Here is a 22,372-nt window from a genome sequence, read left to right as displayed (position 1 = left end):
TGTTTTTCCATTATATAATTCTTATACTGTTAACATTTGTTCATGACCAGACTTCTACCTTACCATATTTGCCATTAATTTATATTCCATCACTTCAAACTTGGTTTCTGCTCCCCATTTCCACCCTACTGAATTAATTTCTTTGTAATTTGTACTCCAATAAAGCAAACATATCAGGGAGATTTAGTCAAGAATTTGCACATTTTAAATTCTAAACTATAGGGCTTTTTTTAAAGAGAATTTTTCTTTTTTCTTTTTTTTTTTCAAACTGGCTTAATTGCAAGAAATCCCCACTTACCTTAGAGGAAATCCTGTATTACTAAACATGCATTAATTTACTGCCACCTTTTAAGAAACATAGTGGCTAGGATTTGATTTTTAAGGTTTTCAACACTGTAATATTCTATAAATATATTTTTAAATAGGTCAGTATATAACATTAAAGATTCTATATTTGCTTTGTCTTCTTAAAGTATGCTAAAAATTGTAAGACATTAAAGAAGCTTGATAATAGTCATTTTCCATAGTCATGATTTTAATACTTGTCCATTTGCAAACTTTTGGAAGAAAACACTAATGGATTATAGTTAAGCTCTCTATACCAAAGCTAATACTAAATTACATGGTCAAATATACTGTACTATATTTAATTTATACTTTTTACTGTATAATTTTACCTGCAAAATTATGGCAGTGTGTTCATCAACTGTCACCACTACATAACACTCTGTACCTCCAAAGAGTTTCAATGACTCACTGCAGCATCTCTCCACTAGTGTGATATTATACCTGTAAAAATCCATATTTTGGGGTGACATAATAAAATGGCTAAGAAAAATTCTTTAAGAAAAGTTGTATTGTCCCCCTGCATACTAAATTATTTGAACTTCTGTGCTTTTTCATACATCAATTTATTCCACTTTACAAATTTGAGGAATAAAATTAAGATTTATTCAGTACATGTGACAAATTAGTTGAGATGTGCATTGCCTTATGTACTTCATTTAGAACATCATAGTTCTATTTCCCATGCAATATTTAAAGCCCTCTAAATAGGAATACTCATTTTCAATATTATCAATGACCAAAAGATATGATCATAAAATTTGCAGGGAAAAAGCACATAAAGTGTTCATATTTGCTGACAACAAAAGAAATTAAATTAAGATATAAATTTAGACAATAATGAAATATTTTTTTTCACAAGATTGATATATATTGATAAAAAAGATAATATTCAGTAATTAAGATGTATACTACAGGGATAGAAATGTGACTTGACATAAACTCTCTGGAAAACTATTTCTATGTGATATAATTGCAACTTCAATCAGGGAGAAATATGTCACATATATAGCACAATGTTTAGCCATTTAGGATATATATACCTTTGTTAAAGTTATGAAGTCAATAACTTACTTGGATTCTAGCAACTGAAGTATTTCTTGATTATTAAGAAGTCCTTCAGATGCAAAAAACACATATGGAACCTGTATTTCCAGAAGAAATCCACCAAAACTATCCAGCAAGGTGCTTCCTGAATAAGAGAAAGTTTATAAATACTTCTCTTTTTTCTCATCCTTCATCTCTTTCTCTTTTTTACTTAACATGAGAATAGCAAGTGTATGTTCAAGGAGTAGCACAAAAATAAAACATAGTCATTGTAAAAAATCAGAAATCAGAATAAAGAAAGGTCTGAAGAATAAAATAAAAACCACATGTTATCCTACTACCTAAAAATAAAACAGCATTAACAGAATTTACTAAAACTACTGTATGATACATTAATAGGAAAATATAAATACATCAACAGATAAATGGACAGAGAACATTAATAGGCAATTTACAAAAGAATGGCTATACAAGATCAAGTCACATCTGAAAAGACATGGATAATCAAAGACATCATCTGTAATTAAGTAACTATAATATAACATATTATATATATTATATATATAGTTACTTTATATATATATGAAATATATAATATTTTATGCCTATAATTCTGTCAAAGATTCAAAGAATAATAATACCTACTTACAGTAAAGACACTGGGGAAAGGATTCTCTTATACTTTCTGTACAAATATGAATTGAGATAGCATTTCTGGAAGGCTATTTGGCAATATATAAATGTGTGTATACCTTTGACCTGGCAACTCATTTTACTTCGTAGAACAAGTATATAAAAATAAGTAAAATATATAAGCTACTATAAACCTTATAGTACAATAGTTGAAAATTGAAGCATTATAAATGCTCCAAATAAGGAATTGGTTGAATCAATTAAGTTCGTCTTTGAGAGAATGGAAGAAGCCTCTACATATAAACTGAGATATTTATCTTTTATCTTTTTGGGGGCCCTCACTTAATCAATTTAACATTTAATTCTTTTTTTTTAAGATTTTATTTATTTGACAGACAGAGAGAAATCAAAAGCAGGCAGAGCAGCAGGCAGAGAGAGAGGGAGAAGTGGGCTCCCCACTGAGCAGAGAGACCGATGCGGGGGCTCGACCCCAGGACCCCGAGAACATGACCTGAGCCGAAGGCAGTCACTTAACGACTGAGCCACCCAGGCGCCCCAACATTTAATTCTATATATCAAAGATTCCAAAGTAATCATTATGGTGACTCTACTTTTAGCATTGAAATGGAATATCTCAGAATTCAAACTCCCCACTCAGACTTGAGGTGAACAGAAAATAACTTATGGCAAGTATTGAAAGGCTTGCACGGGACTAAATGTGTATAGGCTTTTAATTTAATGGATGTGAGAATTCACAACCTGAGTCATATGAAGTGTTGCTGAGAAATACAAAGAAACCAAAAGAGATTTAAATTCTTTTTGAAGTGTTTGTGTATAATTTTTTTTTACACATTAAGTTTTCTGAATCGGCCAACCTACTATAACAGAATTTTCCCTTAAAATTCAATAAAAAATACTACTGCATAGAAGTATCAGGTGAGGATTAGATAGAATTGAAATAAGTTGTGGTATAATAAGTAAAATTTAGCATTTAAAGGGATGATGACAAATATAACCAGTAAAGCTTACTTTACAAATGAGCAAAATAGAGTAAGGGGTAAAGAACTGGCCCAAGGTCACATGGAGTGCTGAGGTTAGAGCCTGAACTCAAGTTCTCTAATGCCATTGCTCATTCTCTTTCCACAGACCAGAAGCAGAAAACAGACAATTTCCATTCTACTACAACAAAAGGATTTTAGTTTATATCCTTACTCCGTAAAACTGTGTCTGGAAGAATCACTTTGAAGACCTTGTGAGGAATATTCAATTTCTTGCAGTGTTTAGTCCAACAAGAGTTTTCTACAAAATTATATTCCACCACAAATGAGAAGTTACTCCAGGGGAAATCTGATCCAATATATTGATTATGCACAACTACACAGGAACTTTTACTGAAGACAAAATAAAGCCAAGAAAATGGAATTATATTTGTGTCATTATTTACTTGAAAGGTCAAAAGATGATTGTTTGGGCTATTTTATTCTTCTCTAGTTTATACTTGCTTATGCTGGAAAGGCACTGGTGTATTTTCTGTTGATTTGTTCTCCAGTTGTGCTAATTCCTTTTTATCTTTCTTTTTGATGGTCATACATATTTTTTTAAAAAAATTAAAGTTTAAAGATTTAAAAAAAGATTTTATTTATTTATTCTAGAGCTAGAGCCAGCCCAAGTGGGGGAGGGAAAGAGGGAGAAGCAGGCTCCTCACTGACCAGGGAGCCCTACAATGAGTATGATGATGATGAGGATGATGATGACAATGATGATGATGATGTGGAACTTGATCCCAGGACCCTGGAATCATGACCTGAGCCAAAGGCAGCTGTTTAACTGAATAAGCCCCCAGGTGCCCCTTTTAAGATTTTATTTTTTAAGTAATCTCTACACCCAATGTGGGGCTCAAACTCACAACCCTGAGATCAGGAGTTGTGTGCTCTTCCAACTGAGCCATCCAGGTGCCCCTATGGACATACATTTCTTTAAAAAACAGGACCTAAAAAACTGTTGACTATTTCACATTATCAAATGCAAGGGACCCTAATTTTATTAACTGAGTCCTACCAATAACAGACAAGTCACTCTATGAGAATCCATTTTTTACACATGTAAGGTTTCATCTTTGAGGATCTACATAATAGAATATTACCTAACAACTTTGAAATGATTTTTCTTTTTCTTAATGAGCTTCATAGGTGATTTAGCAATGACAAAAAACAGATACTTAAATATCATAACTTTATCTTTCCTATCTTCAAATTCCATATAATAGCACTTATTGTAATGAAAATTCTCTACTGCTGCTTTCATTCTAAAGCAAACTAGATAGATAGCAGACCCAAGTTAAATCTTTTATGGGCTTCTATTTGACTTACAACTTCTCTTTTTGTTATCTGGCTCCCAATATTAGCAATAAAAATTTCTACATAAAATAAGGCAAAATAAAAACATTTTTAGATAAGTCAACACTAAATATTATTATTAGCATGCTTTTACCAAGAGAATTTCTAAAGAATGTACTTTAGGAAGAAGGAGAACTCAAAAGAAAGGAAGAAGATAAAAGAAACAATGCTATGCAAACTTAGAAAAAAAAGAAACAATGCTAAGCAAACCCCCCCAAACTGGTATAAACATGATCTAAACGGGTACTTCCTGTACTAACAGTAACACTGATAATGATAAGTGGGGGACATTATAGCAAGATTAAACTAAAATTCTGGACAACAATAATATATAACACACAAAGCAATGACCAGAGTTGAAGTATTCTAATGTAAAACACTTCAGGAAGAGGAGAGACACATTGATTTTGAACCTTTTAAAAAGTTAAATTCCAGAAGAAATTGTGCTTTTCCTATGGAACTGGTATGCTTATTCCCCATAGGTGAAGAAATACATTTTTACCCATTTAAAACACCTTCAGATTCCAGGAAATCTTTCCTTTTGTTGTTTGAATGTAAGACAGTCAATGTTAAACCTGTTGGGGAAAAAAAGAGTAATAAAAGTGTTTTTCAGTGTTTTGTTCATATATAATTTTTAGATGTTATATATCTCATTACTATAAAAAATGAGATAAAGGCCTTGAACAAGGAGACTGCTTAAAATACAATTTGTTGAATTATTCTTCTGTCTGTGGGTATCAGAAAGTTTGAAGCTTGGGCAATATTTCTGTTGTGTGTGTATGTTTTTTATGTACAAGCATGAAATTCCGAGTTTATTATGTAAAATAATAAAATGTATCAAAGTCTTAATTTTAAAGTAGCCAAATTAAACACTCATCCATTTGTGCATTTTACTTTGCTAAAAACCCTGGTTGATTTTACCTTCTTTCTCTAGTCAAAAATTTAAGTATGTAACTAAATAGCAAGAGACTAATTTTGATGTCCCTTTTTCCTTTTTTTTTTAAGATTATTTATTTATTTATTTATTTGACAGAGAGAGATCACAAGTAGGCAGAGAGAGAGGAAGGGAAGCAGGCACCCTGCTGAGCAGAGAGCCCAACTCGGGGCTCTATCCCAGGACCCCGGGACTATGACCTGAGCCGAAGGCAGAGGCTTATTAACCCACTGAGCCACCCAGGTGCCCCTTACTCCTGCTTCTTAATCATAATTTAAGTTTCTTATGTTACTGATTTTTAGCAAAATAAAATGAATTTTAAAAAATTCTGTAGCCACAATACAGTTTATTTTTGGTAGACATCATTGGTTTAAGAATAGCTAATTCTAGTTAAAGTAAATTTTACACTCTATTGGTGTATTTTTGTCAGTTGTAAGGTTGACAAAGGCATGATGTGATAATGACAGAGTAATACTTAATAATTTTATGTTTACTTGGCTTGATATGTCAATAGTTTTGGTCAACAATAAGAGGATGAGTAGTACTTCTCTTTTTATATAAATTTATAAAGTCATATTATTATTATTATTTTAAAGATTTTATTTTTAAGCAGTCTCTACAACCAACGTGGGGTTCAAACTCACAATATTGAGATCAAGAGTTGCATGGTCCACCCACTGAGCCAGCCAGGCACCCCAAACTCAAACTACTTAAAACCTAATCTCTTTAGCTGATTTGTCTTAGCTATAATCTTAAAGCAGATTACTTGCTAAAAGCATTTCTAGGATCTTGCAAGCACAGAGAAGATGAAACCACATTTCTACTTGCTAACACTAGACAGAAAAAGAAGGCCTCACTCCTAGACATAGAGGATAGCTGCTCATTAAAAAGATAGAAAAAACATTTTTTCAGCTTAAGTAGTAAAATATTTTTGTGTCAGTAAACCTTTTTGAAAAAAATAGCAGAGTAGTGATGATATAATCCCCAAAGCCAAAAGAAACACAATAATTTCTATTATTGATATTATTAATACTATTAATAGCCTATTAATAGCCCAATAATAGCCTATTAATAAAGAAGTGATACATGCAATAATAGTTTGTCCATGTGTCTTAAGTACACCAAAAGAAAAGGTACCCCATTAAGTAGGTTTAAGTAATCTTCTCTATGGGGCAGGAATATTTCCTCAGCCTCTTTACAAAAGTATTACTTCAGTAACCTAAATCCCTTTGTTTCATAATGCTACATTGCTTAGCACTTTCCTAATTAAAAAAAATGTTTTCAGTTACCCCGATTCCAGACACGTGTCAGGTTCAAGCCTCACCAATCGTCAACTACTACTTTTAACATTTATGGTACTAGTAAAATATTGTGAATTTGGTGGATAAGTCCTCATCTTCCCAGGACAGGAAACCTGGATGAAATAATAAGACCCAAGCTTGCAAATTTGGACTCTAGACGTATGATAATGTCTAGAAACAGCACCTTATAAAGTTCTATTGGAAAGAGACTTCCATTCTCATATTACTATAATTTAAAAGTTAATTTTACCAAGAGCACTGATAAGCCGACATTTGTAATATTTGTATATAATTCAGTTCAGTTTTTTTCACTAGTCTCAGTCTACTATGTATATAGAGAGGCATTCATTAGTTCAGTTATTCAATTCATTTTTATTAAGTTCCTTCTATATTCCAGACATTTCTGTGGGTGCTGGGAATACAAATTAGGAAATGGTCCTTACCCTCCAGAAGGTGACATGCTAGTAAGGAAGAGAAAATAGAATTAGTTGTTATAGCCTAGGATGGCAAGAAGTGCCTTAAAAATATGCACATAATTCACTAAGAGCACAGGGGAAAGCATTTACATCAAGGCTTCCTGAACAAATGTTTTAACTAATTTTTAAAGGTTGTGTAGGAGTTAGCTGCTAGAGAAGGGAGAAGAACATTCTGATAGCAGGAACAGGAAGCATAATATAGGAAACAGCATGATAAATAGCTTGGTAGGTGTGGAGGCCAAGAAAAACAAGGCTGTATCCACCTCCAGTCTAGCCCTAACATAGCCCTCCCCTCCAGAAAACTGAAGGAAGCTGAAGCAGAAGAAAATGCAAAGTTAAACCTAAATCTCACTAACAAGAACGCTTGATAGGAGAAATGTGACATTCCACCAGGAAACTCCCAATTGTCATCATGTTAGTGCCTCATCAAAGGGAGAAACGGCCTTAACTTGATAATAACCAGGCCTCCAATACCCTGACAGTCTTTTTTACCCTGATAGCCCTTCTGAACATCCCCTTTGTCCTCACCTACTGTTGAGCCAGCAGTTATGGCCCAATTATCTACTGCCAAGTCAACCCCCACTCTGCCTTTAAAAACCTCTGACTGTAATCCGGTTCAGGGTCCAAGTCCCTACTCTGCTGTGTTGGGTATACTTGGGCCCAAGCTTAAGCTTGTCAAATAAACCCTCATGTGATTGCATCGGTGTTGGCTCCTTGGTGGTCTCTCGGACACGAAAACTTGGGCATAACAGTAGGGCTACAGCAAAGGTATATTTGGAGATGGTATGGAGGGCAGAGAAATAGTAAATAAAGGGTGACATAGGTTGAGGGTGGTATTTTATTTTATTTTAAGATTTTATTTATTTATTTGACAGAGAGAGAGACACAGGGAGAGAGGGAACACCAGCAGAGGGATAGGGAGATAGGGATAGGGAGAAGCAGGCTTCCCACCAAGCAGGGAGCCTGAAGCAGGGCTCGATCCTAGGATCATGGGATCATGACCTGAGGTGAACGCAGATGCTCAAAGCCACCCAGGCATCCCTGGTATTTTATTTTTAATACTGGAGGGCTTAAAGATTAAGGAAGAGTCTTTGGAGAGGAAGGTTGGGTAAGGAAATAACTGATGGAGGAACACTGATGCAAGAAGACCTGGGATCCAAAGCAAAAGTGAAAAACTGGTTTTCAAAAGGAGGAGGTTCACCTCCTTTACAAAGAAAGGAAAAGATAAAAGAATAGAAGAAATGAAGGTAAGTTTGTAGATGGTAGGTTGTAAGATGAAAGGTTGTTAAGTATTAAGAGACCATTAAAGATCAGAGAAGTTAAATCTGTAGTGGTATTAAACTATCTGATTTTCTCTGATAATGCTCAGAAACTCGTGTATAGGAGCAGGGGGTTAAATATCTTGATGGATTCAGAGCTGAGAGTAAACAGAAGGTACAGCAGAAGGACAAGATTGATTAAAGTCATGGGCACATCACCAAGTCTGGAAAGAGAAAAATGCTAAGGAGTTAATTGATTACAAGAAAGGAGTTGACTGGGACGCCTGGGTGGCTCAGTTGGTTGGACGACTGCCTTAGGCTCAGGTCATGATCCTGGAGTCCCGGGATCGAGTCCCGCATCGGGCTCCCAGCTCCACGGGGAGTCTGCTTCTCCCTCTGACCTTTTCCTTGCTCATGCTCTCTCTCACTGTCTCTCTCTCAAATAAATAAATAAAATCTTTAAAAAAAAAAAAAGAAAGGAGTTAACTGATTACAGAGCTCTAAGTTGCTGAACATCATGAAAGAGGTAAGATAGTTGTGGACAGAGAGCAATGTATCAGAGTTTAAAGTTCAGAATTCTGCATTATTACAAGGTTGATGGCATAACCAAAAGGTGAATACTATTACTCCTGTGGAGGTCAATGAAACTACAAGGTCAAGGTGTTGACCTTGTACAAACAACAAGGTGTTGAATGAGCCATTCACATTAAAGGCACTAGGATAGTGGCAGGTCTAGGAGTGGAAAGAATACCATGAACCAGGTGCGCAACTGTCCGGGAATGTGTGGGTGGTTACTAGATGATGGCAAGACAATGCTGTGGTAATATGGCATAGCTCAGATGATAGAGAAATAATGTTGTTGGTTTTTTTTTCAAGGTTTTATGTATTTATTTGAGAGAGAAAGAGAGAGAGAGAGAGCACAACAGGAGGAGTGGGAGAGGGAGAAGCAGGCTTCCCCCTGAGCAGGGAGCCCAATGTGGTGCGTGATCCACCTGAGGTGAAGGCAGATGCTTAATGACTGAGCCACCCAGGTGCCCTGAGAAATAATGTTTTGGAAAGGATAATGGAAAGCAAGAAATGGCCCTTTCAATCCTATGATTGGTATGTATGTATGTGTGTTTGTGTGTATATATACACATATACATATATATATACACACACGTATGTATATATATATATATATCTCATATATAAGAGAAAGAGAATTATCAGCTTCTATATGAAAGGGATACAGGGGAGGCTGTATCATCTGCAGAAAGCTGGGTTCACTTAAGACAAGGAGATAAAAAAGGAAAAGGGTTTACATATAAGCAATGGGTTCCATGGCACAAGGTGGAAAAGGCTGGCAGAGTATGGCAATCCATACATAAAATGAATTTTATGTTATTATATCTTAATTTAAAAACTTAGATCACTACATTTTCATATGTTTCAAACATCTGTTATCAAATGAGGCATAATTTAAAACTCCCTACCTTCCATTTTGTTAAGGATTTTAATGAGTAAATGTTTTTCACCATCTGAGTCCATTCTTATTATAATCAGCACCTGATCAAAAACAAGAATTTCATATATATCTGAATAATTATTCTTTTTCATAGTTTTGCTACTGTGATAAAATAACAAGCTTCAATGGTTACATGAAACTATTGATAAAAAGATTACCAAGTAAATATTTGTGCTGTAAAAGATATCAGTGCTTAAACGCAAAGGAATAAATTCTGGTAAGATCAAATATCAATTAGGAAAATATTCTGGAGTAGCATTCTTAGCATTCATGTACTCCCATTAGGGTGACTGTATACATAAATTGTTTTTACCAGCATTGTTTGTGTTAAATTCAACCCAAACAAGTTTGAACTAGTGGGAAAAAAACAATGATTTATTGCTATACTTTCCTAGTTATCATTATAGGTTTTTTTGTTTTTGTTTTTGTTTTTGGTTGAGTGCGGGGAGAGTATAACAAATAAATTATAATTTTAAAATTTCTTACTGATTATTTTACTTTATTTTAATGACAAGCAAGTTATCTAAGTAACCACAGAGCTGGAGACAAAGACACAGGAGGGACAAAGAAAAAAAAGGAAGAAAAAGGCCAAATTTATCCAGATTTAGCATAAAGCATTTGAAATGTTTTTCAGCTTGAAAATATTTAAGAATGGGCGCCTGGGTGGCTCAGTGGGTTAAGCCGCTGCCTTCGGCTCAGGTCATGATCTCAGAGTCCTGGGATCGAGTCCCACATCGGGCTCTCTGCTCAGTGGAGAGCCTGCTTCCCTCTCTCTCTCTCTGCCTGCCTCTCTGTGATTTCTCTCTGTCAAATAAATAAATAAATAAAAATCTTAAAAAAAAAAAAAAAGAAAAGAAAATATTTAAGAAAGTCTTTCCTCATAAGTCTTTATCAATGAAACCTTCATATGCTTGAGGTAGGGTGGACGAAAATTTCCAATATGATCCAAAACACAAGTTAATGCTTTCTTAATAGAATCACATAAGATAAGCTTCTGGCTCAATATCTAAAATTAATTATTGTAGTTCTGTTATTTGGTATATGTTCATGAATTTAGACATACCAGACAACAGTTCTGAGATCTGGAGAACCAATTCATAGAAAACTGCATATAATAAAAATGAAAGTATTTTTATTTTTTTATTTTTTAAAGATTTTATTTATTTATTTGACAGAGAGAGATGACAAGTAGGCAGAGAGGCAGGCAGAGAGAGAGGAGGAAGCAGGCTCCCCGCTGAGCAGAGAGCCCGATGCGGGACTCGATCCCAGGACCCTGAGATCATGACCTGAGCCGAAGGCAGTGGCTTAACCCACTGAGCCACCCAGGCGCCCATGAAAGTATTTTTAAATTCAAGATACATGAACAGTGATGCAAATCATCCTTTTTCTGGGTCCAATTCTGTTTTGTTAACTTACTTAAGGAGAAAGCTATCAAGGGTTTCTCTAGAAATAGTCTAGATTATTTCATAATTTCAGAGTTAAATGCAAAATTTTATCTGACATTCAATTCTTGTTTACGCTGATTACTGTCATCTGCTTTATTCCACCATTTACCTTAATCTGTTGCCCACTTTGCATCCAACTTAGTATCTGACATTGTAGTTCTTGTATCTTGTGGTTGGTTTCAGGCTTTTTTTCCCTAATAAACTGTACAATCTCCAGCTGTCTGCAAATGTCATCTAAATAGGAGCCTAAAATATTTTTGTAGATATCTTTTGCATTTGACAAATATCCTGTTAAAAACAAAAGTAGGGGGAATGTGCGAAGGCATATCTTTTTGTTCTTTGAGAAAAGCCATGCGTCATAACAGAGTTTAAATTTCCCTTAATCTTTTTCCGATTTTGATCAAACATATTGACTAATGAAAACCTTAAAACTGAGTGAGCTGAAAAATAATACCAAATGTCTTCTTCTAAGCTACGTAATGACATACTCTATATATCCTCTGAATATACCCCATCTTTTCCTGCCTTCTGGCTTGGTCTACACTTACATGCAAGTCCTATGGAAATATCACTTCATTGGAATTTTCTTGGTATTTTATCTATAGAGTTTTTGTACTTGATTTCTTATGTATATATATGACAATCTCATTAGTCTATAAACTCCTGGGATATAATCCATGATACTTATGCATAATTCATTTATAGAGCTGCTAAAAGAGCAGAGCCTAAATTCAGACTCACTAAAGCAGTTTCTAACAGAATGCTGAGACCAATCCCTGAAAGTTCATATTCAGTAAATCTAGACTCTTTCTCAAGGATTTCTGCCTAAAAGCTCTTCCTGCTTCTCTAGACCTCATCTTCTGAAAGAGAAGTCCAAGCCAGTAGCATCCAGTTTCAATGGCTCACTATCATCTATAGGATAAGGTCTGAACTCTTTTGTGCAGCCTAAAAGGCTATTCATGATTTGTTTCTTTGTTATGTCTTCAGGCTTAGTTCCTATTCCTTTCTACCTTATTCTCTTCGATTTAGCTACATGCAGCACACCCACTGGGTCATTCTTCTGGGCTCTCAATTCTGCCTATAATACCCGTTCATCCTTTCTTTTCTTGGCAAACTCCTACTTGTTTTTAAACAAATATTCAGCTTTAAGGGTAACAGTCTTGATCCTTTGTGCCATTAGTACATATTGCTGCTCTAATACCCATTACACAATACTGAATTTATTTCTGGGTTTAACCTCGGGAGTGAAACTTTATACCCTTAGTCTTGAAACTCATTAACTTCCTAGCTTGGGAGAGGTAGAAAACCAGAAGCTGGGAGAAAAATACAGAATTCTGGAAGGCAGCGGGCAGACAGCCAAACCCCCATGGATCTTTCTTTCTCTGCCACTAGGCAGAGAAAAAGAAAAAAGAGGACAATCTAACTCACTGATTTTGAGAGGTTTAGAGGAGTGAGACAGCTCTCCACTAAAAATGTCCAAGCTGGCTAGGTTATTCCTTATGGCTTGGTTTGTTTTCCAACAAGGATTTTACTTTCATAGTATTCCTCAAGGTAGCCAAACAGCAATTCTCAAGTTTGATTTGGTGAAAGTATTCCTTTAAGGAACAAAAATAATTCAGCTGAAGTACATAGTTCTTAATGGTCTCACCTAATCCTGGAGTAGATTGTGAAAGTACAAAGTACTTAAACATGAATATATCTCAAGTAATCCTCCATAAATATTACTTCTCCAATTCTAGCTCTCTAATACTAATAAGTATTGAGCAATAGTGAGTCAAAATTGCACTCTCTTTACAGCACTGGGAGCTCAGATACTCTATCTAGATTCTGACATTCTGCCTTATGTTATGCTTTAACAATCAGCCTAGCTTTTGAAAGAACTGATGATCTTTTATGGAAGCTGAAAAGTATAATGAAGACAGGTGACTAAACAGAGGGGCAAGTAAAACTACGCCTTTACACCAATTTCAGGTACTGTAAACTAGGGTGAGAGTCCCCAATCCATACTTGTCTGGGGATGGAGATAAAACAACCAAATCCAGCATCAACACCCAAATGGTTTAATTAGAGGAAAAGCACCACATTGGGCTTTCCAAAAATAACTGTAATTCAGTTTTAATACTTGGCCAGATAATACTAATATGATACTTGGCCAAATATTATAACTCCCAGTGCTGCTGAGGGAGTACAGTTGTAATTCACTGCTGCTCAGTACTTACCAAAACCTTGGATTAGAAAATACTTGTCTGGGTCACAGATAAAACAAAACCTCTGGGTCACAGATCATAGTAAAATTATTTTCACTTTATATTTCAAGTAAGTTCTAGAAATTCTAAACTATAAAACAATTCTATAAGTATATCATTACTAAACAAGTCTAAATAATCCTGCAATAAGGAGTCTCAAGCAGTAGGGTATTGAGAGAGATATTTAAATGATTTTGATAGTTTACTTTTTATTTTTTTTTATTTTTTTAAAGATTTTATTTATTTATTTGACACAGAAAGAGAGCTCACAAGTAGGCAGAGAGTCAGGCAGAGAGAGAGAGAGAAGCAGGCTCCCTGCTGAGCAAAGAGCCCGATGCAGGGCTCAGTCCCAGGACACTGAGATCATGACCTGAGCCAAAGGCAGCGGCTTAATCCACTGAGCCACCCAGGCGCCCCTGATTTTAATAGTTTAGAAAAAATTTCTAAAATCTTTAAATTTTCCAATGTATTCAAAATAGCTTGATTTTTATTCCTCCAGTAATTCATATCCTAATTTACAGAAAAAACTAAAAAAAGAAATTACAAAATATCTACTATTAATAATTTGGTTATCGTATATATATTATATATATTATTATATATGTATGTAACATATATTATATTATATATAATATATATACGTATAGTATATATAGCAAAGATTCAAAGCCACATTCAATGAAGACCTAAAATGTACATGGCAAAATATCTTACATTAAAAAGCAGTATATGACAATGATTATACAATCAAATCTGTTTAAGGCATTATGACTCTGTAATTCAGGCCTAAATTAGAGAATCCTAAACCTATTTTCCTAAGTGATGATATTTATTACAAATTGTTTCTTTTAAAGAATACAGGCAGAATAAAACATAATATTCTATTATAATTATGTCAAAATGTATATGAAGTTTAACGTGCAAGTATAAAAGGCTACATAATTTCTTATAAGGTGCATCTTTTTCAGAAAAGTAAGTTATTTCAGATGAAATATTTCAATAGGAAGAAAAGGGGAAATAAAAATTTTCCCCACTAACCCAATGCTGTGTCCAAGCTACATGTTAAAAGGACATCTCTAATTGTTACCAGAAGATGTAAGAGAGCAGCATGCTTGAACGTCACTTCTTTTTCATCATTTGTACCTAAGCAAGCAGAAACATATTTAAAAACATAAGATACACATCAGAATTTCAGAATAGGTATCAGAATGCTTAACAATAATATCTAACATTCTTTATTAGGTGTGTCAGACAAGTTTATTGTGAACCTCATTTTTTGGATGAGAAAACAGTCCGAACAAGGCTTAGTAACTGTCCAAGGCCAACATGTGAATAAATGGGGGAGCTGGCATTCAAACCCATATGACTAACCTTAGTGTTCATACTCTTGTTGCTTTCCCGCTTTTGGTAAGAATAAAGATCAGTAATTCCCAGTTATAAAACAAGAAGAAAATTAAACTTGTAACTTGCCAACTGGTGAAGATAAAGCTAGGTAATCCTAACATAAAGCAATACTTGAAATGGAGGCAGAGATACCTGGGAATAATGACTGTCCAAAGATATGACTTGAGCAAGAGATATATTCACAGGAACAGGCCAATTGTCTACTTAATGTGTTCCGTGTAGTTTTATAGGTTTTTGAAGATGATAGATTGGATTTTACTGTGTGCAAAAGTGAAACCAAAAAGATGAATCTAGGCCACTGCCCCAATTCAACCAGAAAAGCTCTACTTTTCTGTTTTATATAGTGGGATCCCATGAAATATTTATTTGTATAAAAAGTTCTGCTAAAAAGTTTGAAAAGTGCTTATCTAATCAATCAATAAAGATCAAGGCAAATATGAAGTAGTCACTGGGAACCAAGAGGCAACAGGAGAACCATTTATGAGTAGTATATCCAGCCCCTATAAGGACTTGTGGAAACAAGATGACCTGGAAGGGATGTGAACAGGGTGAGAAACCAGATTTGATATCATTTTTCTTCTTTAGGAGAGTATTTCTTGAACATCTCTTAGAGTGCAGATTTGCAGCTGATGAATTCTTTTAGTTTTTGTATGTGTGAAACATCTTTATTTCACCTTTGCTTTTTTTTTTTTTAAGATTTAATTTATTTATTTGACACAGAGGGATCACAAGTAGGCAGAGAGGCAGGCAGAGAGAGAGAGAGGGGGAAGCAGGCTCCCTGCTCAGGAGTTGATCCCAGAACCCTGAGATCATGATCTCAGCTGAAGGCAGAGGCTTAACCAACTGAGCCACCTAGGTGCCCCTCACCTTTGCTTTCATAATGTATATTTGCCTAGTTCTACACTAGGATTTTTTTCTTTCAGTATTTCATTTTATTTTTTAAAGATTTATTTATTTAAGAGAGAAAGACAGTGTGGCATGGAGGGACCACAGGAGAGGGGGAGGGGGAACCCTCAAGCAGACTCCCAGCTAACTGCAGAGCTGGACCCTGGGCTCAATTCCAGGACCCTGAGATCAAGATCAGAGTCAGTTCTGTTGCTTCAACACAGAATATCCACTGGGTTCTGTTCCTACTATCTGTCCTTGTGCTATAGTCTGGTGACTTTTTCAAGGGAGTAAGCTAGGGCAATAGTAGGGCTCATCTTACTTGTTTACCATATCTCAGAAATCACTGTTCTTCACTGCCTGATGTCTAGGGTCTTAAAAACTGGTTTCATGTATTTTGCCTTTGTCTTTTCTTTTTTTTCCTGAAAACTCCATTCTTGGCCAGAAGAAAAGTCCAGGATTGACTTTAATTAATCTATTTTTTAACCTCCCCCCTACCTTAGGAGGGAACAGGTGGTTCAGATGTTCATAATATAGAGTTAATTTAGTTTTTGCAATAGGAATCTGTCAAGTAATATATGTCAATTAGGAGCATTACTGAGAAGCAATGCCAGATGGTATTTGTTACCTTTTTCTCTTACTTAGCTCACCCTCCAGTATTAGTTTATAGTGTCATATTCTGAATTAAAGTGATGCCTTCATCCATGACTAACTTCTATACCTTCTATATTCAATTTTTACTCATTTGATACAATAACCCATATGTTTTTATCCTTTTAAATAACATGATTTTATTTGTACTCACCTTGCTGAATAGCATCACTTATTACTTTTTCTTGTTCCTTTAGGAGGAATCTTGTTTGGTCAAAAATGACAGTGGCAAATGTCCAATTAGTGGCAGGGAGAGTACAGAGGCATACAAGTTTTTTTAAAATAGGAGTAGCTGCTGCTTCTAGGAGACAGAATGCTTGGCACTGGCTATCTGTGAAAATAAAAGCATTAAAGATAGTGTTTTATAAGGGTGGCATCCTGGACACCTGGGTGGCTCAGTTGGTTAAGCAACTGCCTTTGGCTCAGGTCATGATCCTGAAGTCTCAGGATCAAGTCCTGCATCAAGCTCCCTGCTCAGCAGAGAGTCTGCTTCTCCTTCTGACCCTCTCCTTCTCATGCTCTCTCTCATTCTCTCTCACTCAAATAAATACAATCTTAAAAAAAAAGAAAAAGCGGAGGGGGGGGGGCTGGGTGGCTCCGTGGGTTAAAGCCTCTGCCTTCGGCTCGGGTCATGATCCCAGGGTCCTGGGATCGAGCCCCACATCGGGCTCTCTCCTCTGTGGGGAGCCTGTTTCCTCCTCTCTCTCTCTGCCTGCCTCTCTGCATGCTTGTGATCTCTGTCAAGTAAATAAAAAAAAATAAAATAAAATAAAAGGATGGCATGCTCCTTTTGACAAACCAATTAAACATGTCACTTGATGGAAAACTGAACTACTTCCAAATTATTTTCTGAGTTAAAAATCATGAGACTGTATAGAGGTTCATTTAGGGTATTTATTCTAAATAAACTTATAACAACAAAATAAAACAAAAACCTTCTGTAAAATTTGCAGAATTTAATGATTATTCTGCCTATTAAATGTGTATTCAGTAACTAGTTTGGCATGGCAAGCATGAGGAGCCATATAAAAAGAATTACATTTTTTTTTCTTTTCCCTCCACAATTAGCTTACAACCTTAAGCTGAACAAAGTTACCACAATGACAAATTGTTTCTAGTTTTCACTAGAAAAGCAATACTTTAAGATTTGCATTATCATCTAAAGGTCATAAAACTGAACCAAAGAATTGAAAGGATACTAGAAACTAGTGTCATATTTCCTTATTGATTTTAATAATGAGCATGATGTTCTTAAGCAGACTATTCTTTAGGAGTCAAGGAATATTCTTCACATCAGAGGCAAAAATTTTAATCAGTATAGGAAACAATAATAGCTTCTTTAACATCACCCTGATGGTGGGTAAGAGAACAGAGGGAGTAAGCCTCTGCAGTTCATTCTTCTGACTGGGCAGAAGCGTCGCAGCAGCGGCAGTTTGCTGTTGTCTGAAAAATGTAGGGAAGCAGCAATTTAAATGAAGAAAGAAATAACAGTGAGTGGACTGAAGTAGGGAAATGGAAAGAAGAAGAGGCAGTGAATGGGGTGTTCAGGTGTGGGAATATCTTAAAAGTAGGAATGGAAGGAAGAAACATCTGAAACAAGTATGGCCTGATTCACACTCAGGAAAGGGCTTTCAAATTTACTTACTTAGAATGCACTTTAAAAACATACAGCATAAAAGCATACAGCATACCTGATGCTTGAATTTCAATGACATTATCCACTATCCTTTCCTGATTTATTTTCTCTAGAGCTTTATTAGTACAAACAGGAGGACTTTCTTCCTGAAGAGTCAAACAATGTTCTTTATCTTGAAATCCTAATAAAAATGTTAATTCGCATTATTCAGGGAAACTTAAACATTGTTTTACTTAAAATGCTTCCATGTAATACTATCACAATGTTAAAGCTTTTCCTTGAAACACATCAGGATTAAATTGAACAACTATTCAGGTCGACAGATATAACACAGTGCTGAATGGCAACAGCAAAAAGAATCTTGACATTGAATCACTGTTTCAATCTCAGTTCTGACACTAGCTTCAGTGTCCCCATATGTAATATATAGATAAATATACTTATTTTTAATATTGTTATAAAGATTAAACACCAAGTACAGTTCCTGATACCCAAAATGCACAAAGAGCTCAATATCATTTCTCTATGGCTTTCTACATACCCCCTCCTTCTGCTACTAATTCTCTCCTATGCCCCAAGTCCTCCCTGGCTCTGTCCTTTCTTAATTAGGTCAATTCTTAACCACTCACCTTTCAGCTCTCAGGAATTTTTCTATAACCCTACTCTACTATATTGCAAGCTTCTCGAGGTTAGCAATGGTATCATCTTTATCTCTAATATGTATTTTAGTGCCTGGCATGCAACATTCAACAAATGTCACTTTTCTTCCTTCTTTCCTAGGTATTATAGAGTATTGTAGAGGACTACATATATATATATATACATATATATATATGTATATATGTATATGTATATACACACACAATTTATAGTTTTATATATATGTTAATGTATATATAAGTTATATGTATAACATATATAAAAACATATATATAACTATTTATAGTTACTTATATTAACTAGATAGTAATGTTATCTGTTAATAATACAATTACAGGGTAATTTTAAAATTACAATACCATCTTAAAAGATTTTAACATATGAGTTTTAAATACATGGTGAAAATCAATGGAGTAAAATATCCTAAACTAGATTATGCTATTATTTTCAAGTTTGCTTTTAATTAACTATAAGTAACTGGAATAGCTAGGATTAAATTATATGAATTACTAGAGTTTTTGAGGGGGCCCAGTAAGTTGTAACATTCTTTCTTGCCCCTGAATTAACTATAAAATAAGGCAAGAAGTAAAATATATACCAAAATATTACCTCTTTTACTAATAAAGTTTAAGCTGGAGAAAGGAACTTAGTTTGAGAGTCAAGTGGGCTTACTAACTAAACAGCAGAATTGAATGTTAATAATATATGAGACCATAAGACCTAACTATGCTGTAATTCTCACACATAAATATTTTTGTACTTAATTCTTCTGGGTAACATATGTCAAATATATTCTAGTAATTTTAAAAACACAATACCATCTTAAAAGATTTTAACATATGAGTTTAAATACATGGTGAAAATACTTATTGTTTCTTTACCAGAAATGAAATGATACGACACATACTACCTTTGACATGGTCATAAACAGTGAACGTAAAATAATTAGAACTTACACAGAACTCTTCAGTAAATTTAAAAGAGTAATGAGCAATCAAATGGGCAAAGTGTTTTTAAGTACACATTAAAATGTAATACTGAGAACTGTCAGCTAAAAGAGAAAAAAGAATGGCAGAATGATCAATAAAAGTTAGAAATACTGACTCTGTGTGGCCAAGTTGCAGAAAGCAAGTTTTACAAATAGTGGCTTTTCTTACAAGTTCAAAAGCACTTATAAATTTTTTGGAAAATACGTATCTACATCCATACCTAAATAGCCACATCTATCTCCATACGCAATAAGTATCATGAATGAATGTCATTTTGTTTGACTTTGAAAAAGAATATATTCTGTTCAAAAGATCTTTAAATTTTACCTTCTCTAATAAATTATACATTTAGTCCTTAAAGCTATTATATCTATGCCAAAATATTACTAAATTACCCACCATCATTTTCTTTACTGCCTGTGACTTCAGTCTTTGACATACAAGTCTTATATTTATTTCGCAGTGCAATAAAGTCACTCAAAAGGTCCAAATCGTTCTCCCATTTTTTACCATGCTTAAAAGATGCTTTATCAATTTTTGGAGAGGAAGATGGTTCAACAGATGGTACTGTGCAGTCAAGTTCTAAGTAATCTTCATTTTCTTTATTTTGGCTTATTCTATCAACTAGTTCTAGATCATTCTTTGGTTTTTCGTCTTTTGTTGGTTGTTTAACAGATAAATTGTCATCAAAAAAACACAGATCTGATACTTCTGCCAGAGATGAAATCTTTTGTGGAGGTAATAAATGATCATTTGTAGATGTCTCATTAATAAGTACAGTAGGTGAAGAACAACTTTTTTGCTCTAGCCATGCTGAAAACAGAAAATAAAAATAACTAAATGACTTTCATGCATAAATGAGTGTTTTTACTAGGGTATTAAAATAACTTTTATTTGTAAGTTCTTATTAATATATTTGATCCTTAGAAGTACTTTGTCTCTTGCTTTGAAAATCAATTTTGGCCTGAATAAAATAAATTTTTTAAAAAGTGCAAAAATTCAGCACCTCTTATTCTTAATCTTGGAGCTAGGTTACCAAGCAAAGAAAGAATTCCAGAAAAGCCCTATTGCTAACAGGCTTGCAATTAAGTCTAAAGGTCAAAATCTTAGGTACCAAGCAATCCACAGAACAACAGAATATACTTGCAATACATACACTTGAAAAAGGACTGTATATATCCAGAGAACTCTTGTAGCTTAATATTTAAAAAGAAAGCCAATTTAAAATTTGACAAAATATTTAAAAAATATTTAAACAATACATAAGATATGTACATGCTATAACATGGATGAATCTTAACAACATTCTAAATGAAAGAAGCCAATCACAAAAGACCACATATTGTATGATTCCATTTACATGAAACATCCAGAGTCAACAAATCTATAGAGACAGAAGACAGATTAGTGGTTCCACAGCTGGGAAAATAAGGAAAAATGGGGAGTGACTGCCAATGGGTACAGGATTTCTTCTGGGGGATGAGAAAAATGTTCTAAAATTGATTGTGGTGCTGATTACAACTCTGTGAATACACTAAAACCACTGAATGGCATACTTAAATGGATAATTGTATGGTATGTGAATTGTATTTCAATAAAGCTAATATATATGTGTATATATTTTCCTTTGGCTCACGTCTTGATCCCAGGGTCCTGGGATCGAGCCCCACGTCAGGCTCTCCGCTTGGTGGAGAGCCTGCTTCCTCTTCTGTCTCTTCCTGCCTCTCTGTCTACTTCTGATCTCGGTCTGTCAAATAAATGAATAAATAAATCTTAAAAAAAAATAAAACTCTTCTTCTACCCTGAGTACCCTCCTATGCCTTTAGGATAGATTGAATGGTGTACATTTCCTTGACATAGTCTATTTTCCTTTCTAGCAAAGCCCTCCATTTTCTGTCTTTGAAACATCTCTTGGTGACAACAATTCTTGCTCTAGTTCCTATTTCCTTAGAGCAGTCTCCCAATATACACAATAATTTCTAAAATGCATTTTTAAATATATTTACTTACTCTATAATAAACTAAAAGTGAACTTTCCAAACTTAACTTTAAGATCTAAAGCTATTGCACAAACTGATTTAAAAACAATCTATATATACTTCAAAAAGGTGTAATTCAGACTAAGTATGTTCCATTTATTACAACGGCATATATAACAGCCAAAATAACTCAAAAGATACTTAAAAGACATTTCTGCCACCTTAAATTATATAATTAAAAAATGTTAACTGAGTAAATTCTTTAGAAACAAAGGAAGATTATCTACTGTTAAAAAAAGCTTACTAGATATTATTGAACACGCAGAGTTTACCTGTCAGATCAAAGAATAACAGTCCTGCTTTGAGTCTAGTCTGATGTAAATAAACACTGCGCTAGCAATTAATCAATATAAAAAGAACCAAAGTCACATTAATTGAAAATGGCCAGAAATTTAAAAACAGACTATACAATTTTAGGACAACAAAGGACTTCAGGATGAGCAAGTCAAACTTCCTTATTTTTTTCAAGGAAAAGAATGGGGCTTAGTGGAGCTCAAAATGATAAATTCTGGCAGAGCC

The 22,372-nt window shown here is 34.4% G+C and overlaps 2 protein-coding genes across 4 annotated transcripts in view; one reads left to right on the top strand and one right to left on the bottom strand.

Annotated features, from left to right (window-relative positions):
- GNG10 (G protein subunit gamma 10) overlaps window positions 1-5,280 on the top strand; it is a 38,637-nt gene extending 33,357 nt beyond the window's left edge. For all 3 annotated transcript variants that reach the window (XR_009406254.1, XR_009406253.1, XM_059411072.1), the window contains one exon: window positions 3,172-5,280. The gene's annotated coding sequence lies outside the window, so the exon portion shown is untranslated. The remainder of the gene's footprint in view (window positions 1-3,171) is intronic.
- SHOC1 (shortage in chiasmata 1) overlaps window positions 1-22,372 on the bottom strand; it is a 75,376-nt gene that overhangs the window by 20,163 nt on the left and 32,841 nt on the right. Inside the window, exons 13-22 of the mRNA XM_059411067.1 lie at window positions 20,214-20,627; window positions 18,221-18,337; window positions 16,684-16,860; window positions 14,628-14,732; window positions 11,453-11,631; window positions 9,867-9,939; window positions 4,924-4,996; window positions 3,238-3,416; window positions 1,420-1,537; window positions 678-789 (exon numbers count right to left, since the gene is read on the bottom strand). Coding sequence (XP_059267050.1) covers window positions 678-789; window positions 1,420-1,537; window positions 3,238-3,416; window positions 4,924-4,996; window positions 9,867-9,939; window positions 11,453-11,631; window positions 14,628-14,732; window positions 16,684-16,860; window positions 18,221-18,337; window positions 20,214-20,627 — 1,547 coding nt within the window. The remainder of the gene's footprint in view (window positions 1-677; window positions 790-1,419; window positions 1,538-3,237; window positions 3,417-4,923; window positions 4,997-9,866; window positions 9,940-11,452; window positions 11,632-14,627; window positions 14,733-16,683; window positions 16,861-18,220; window positions 18,338-20,213; window positions 20,628-22,372) is intronic.

This window comes from Mustela nigripes, chromosome 9 (assembly GCF_022355385.1).
Source record: "Mustela nigripes isolate SB6536 chromosome 9, MUSNIG.SB6536, whole genome shotgun sequence".
Lineage (NCBI taxonomy): Eukaryota > Metazoa > Chordata > Mammalia > Carnivora > Mustelidae > Mustela > Mustela nigripes.
Note: the sequence above shows the minus strand (reverse complement) of the source record. Positions and strands in the feature narration are given on the sequence as shown.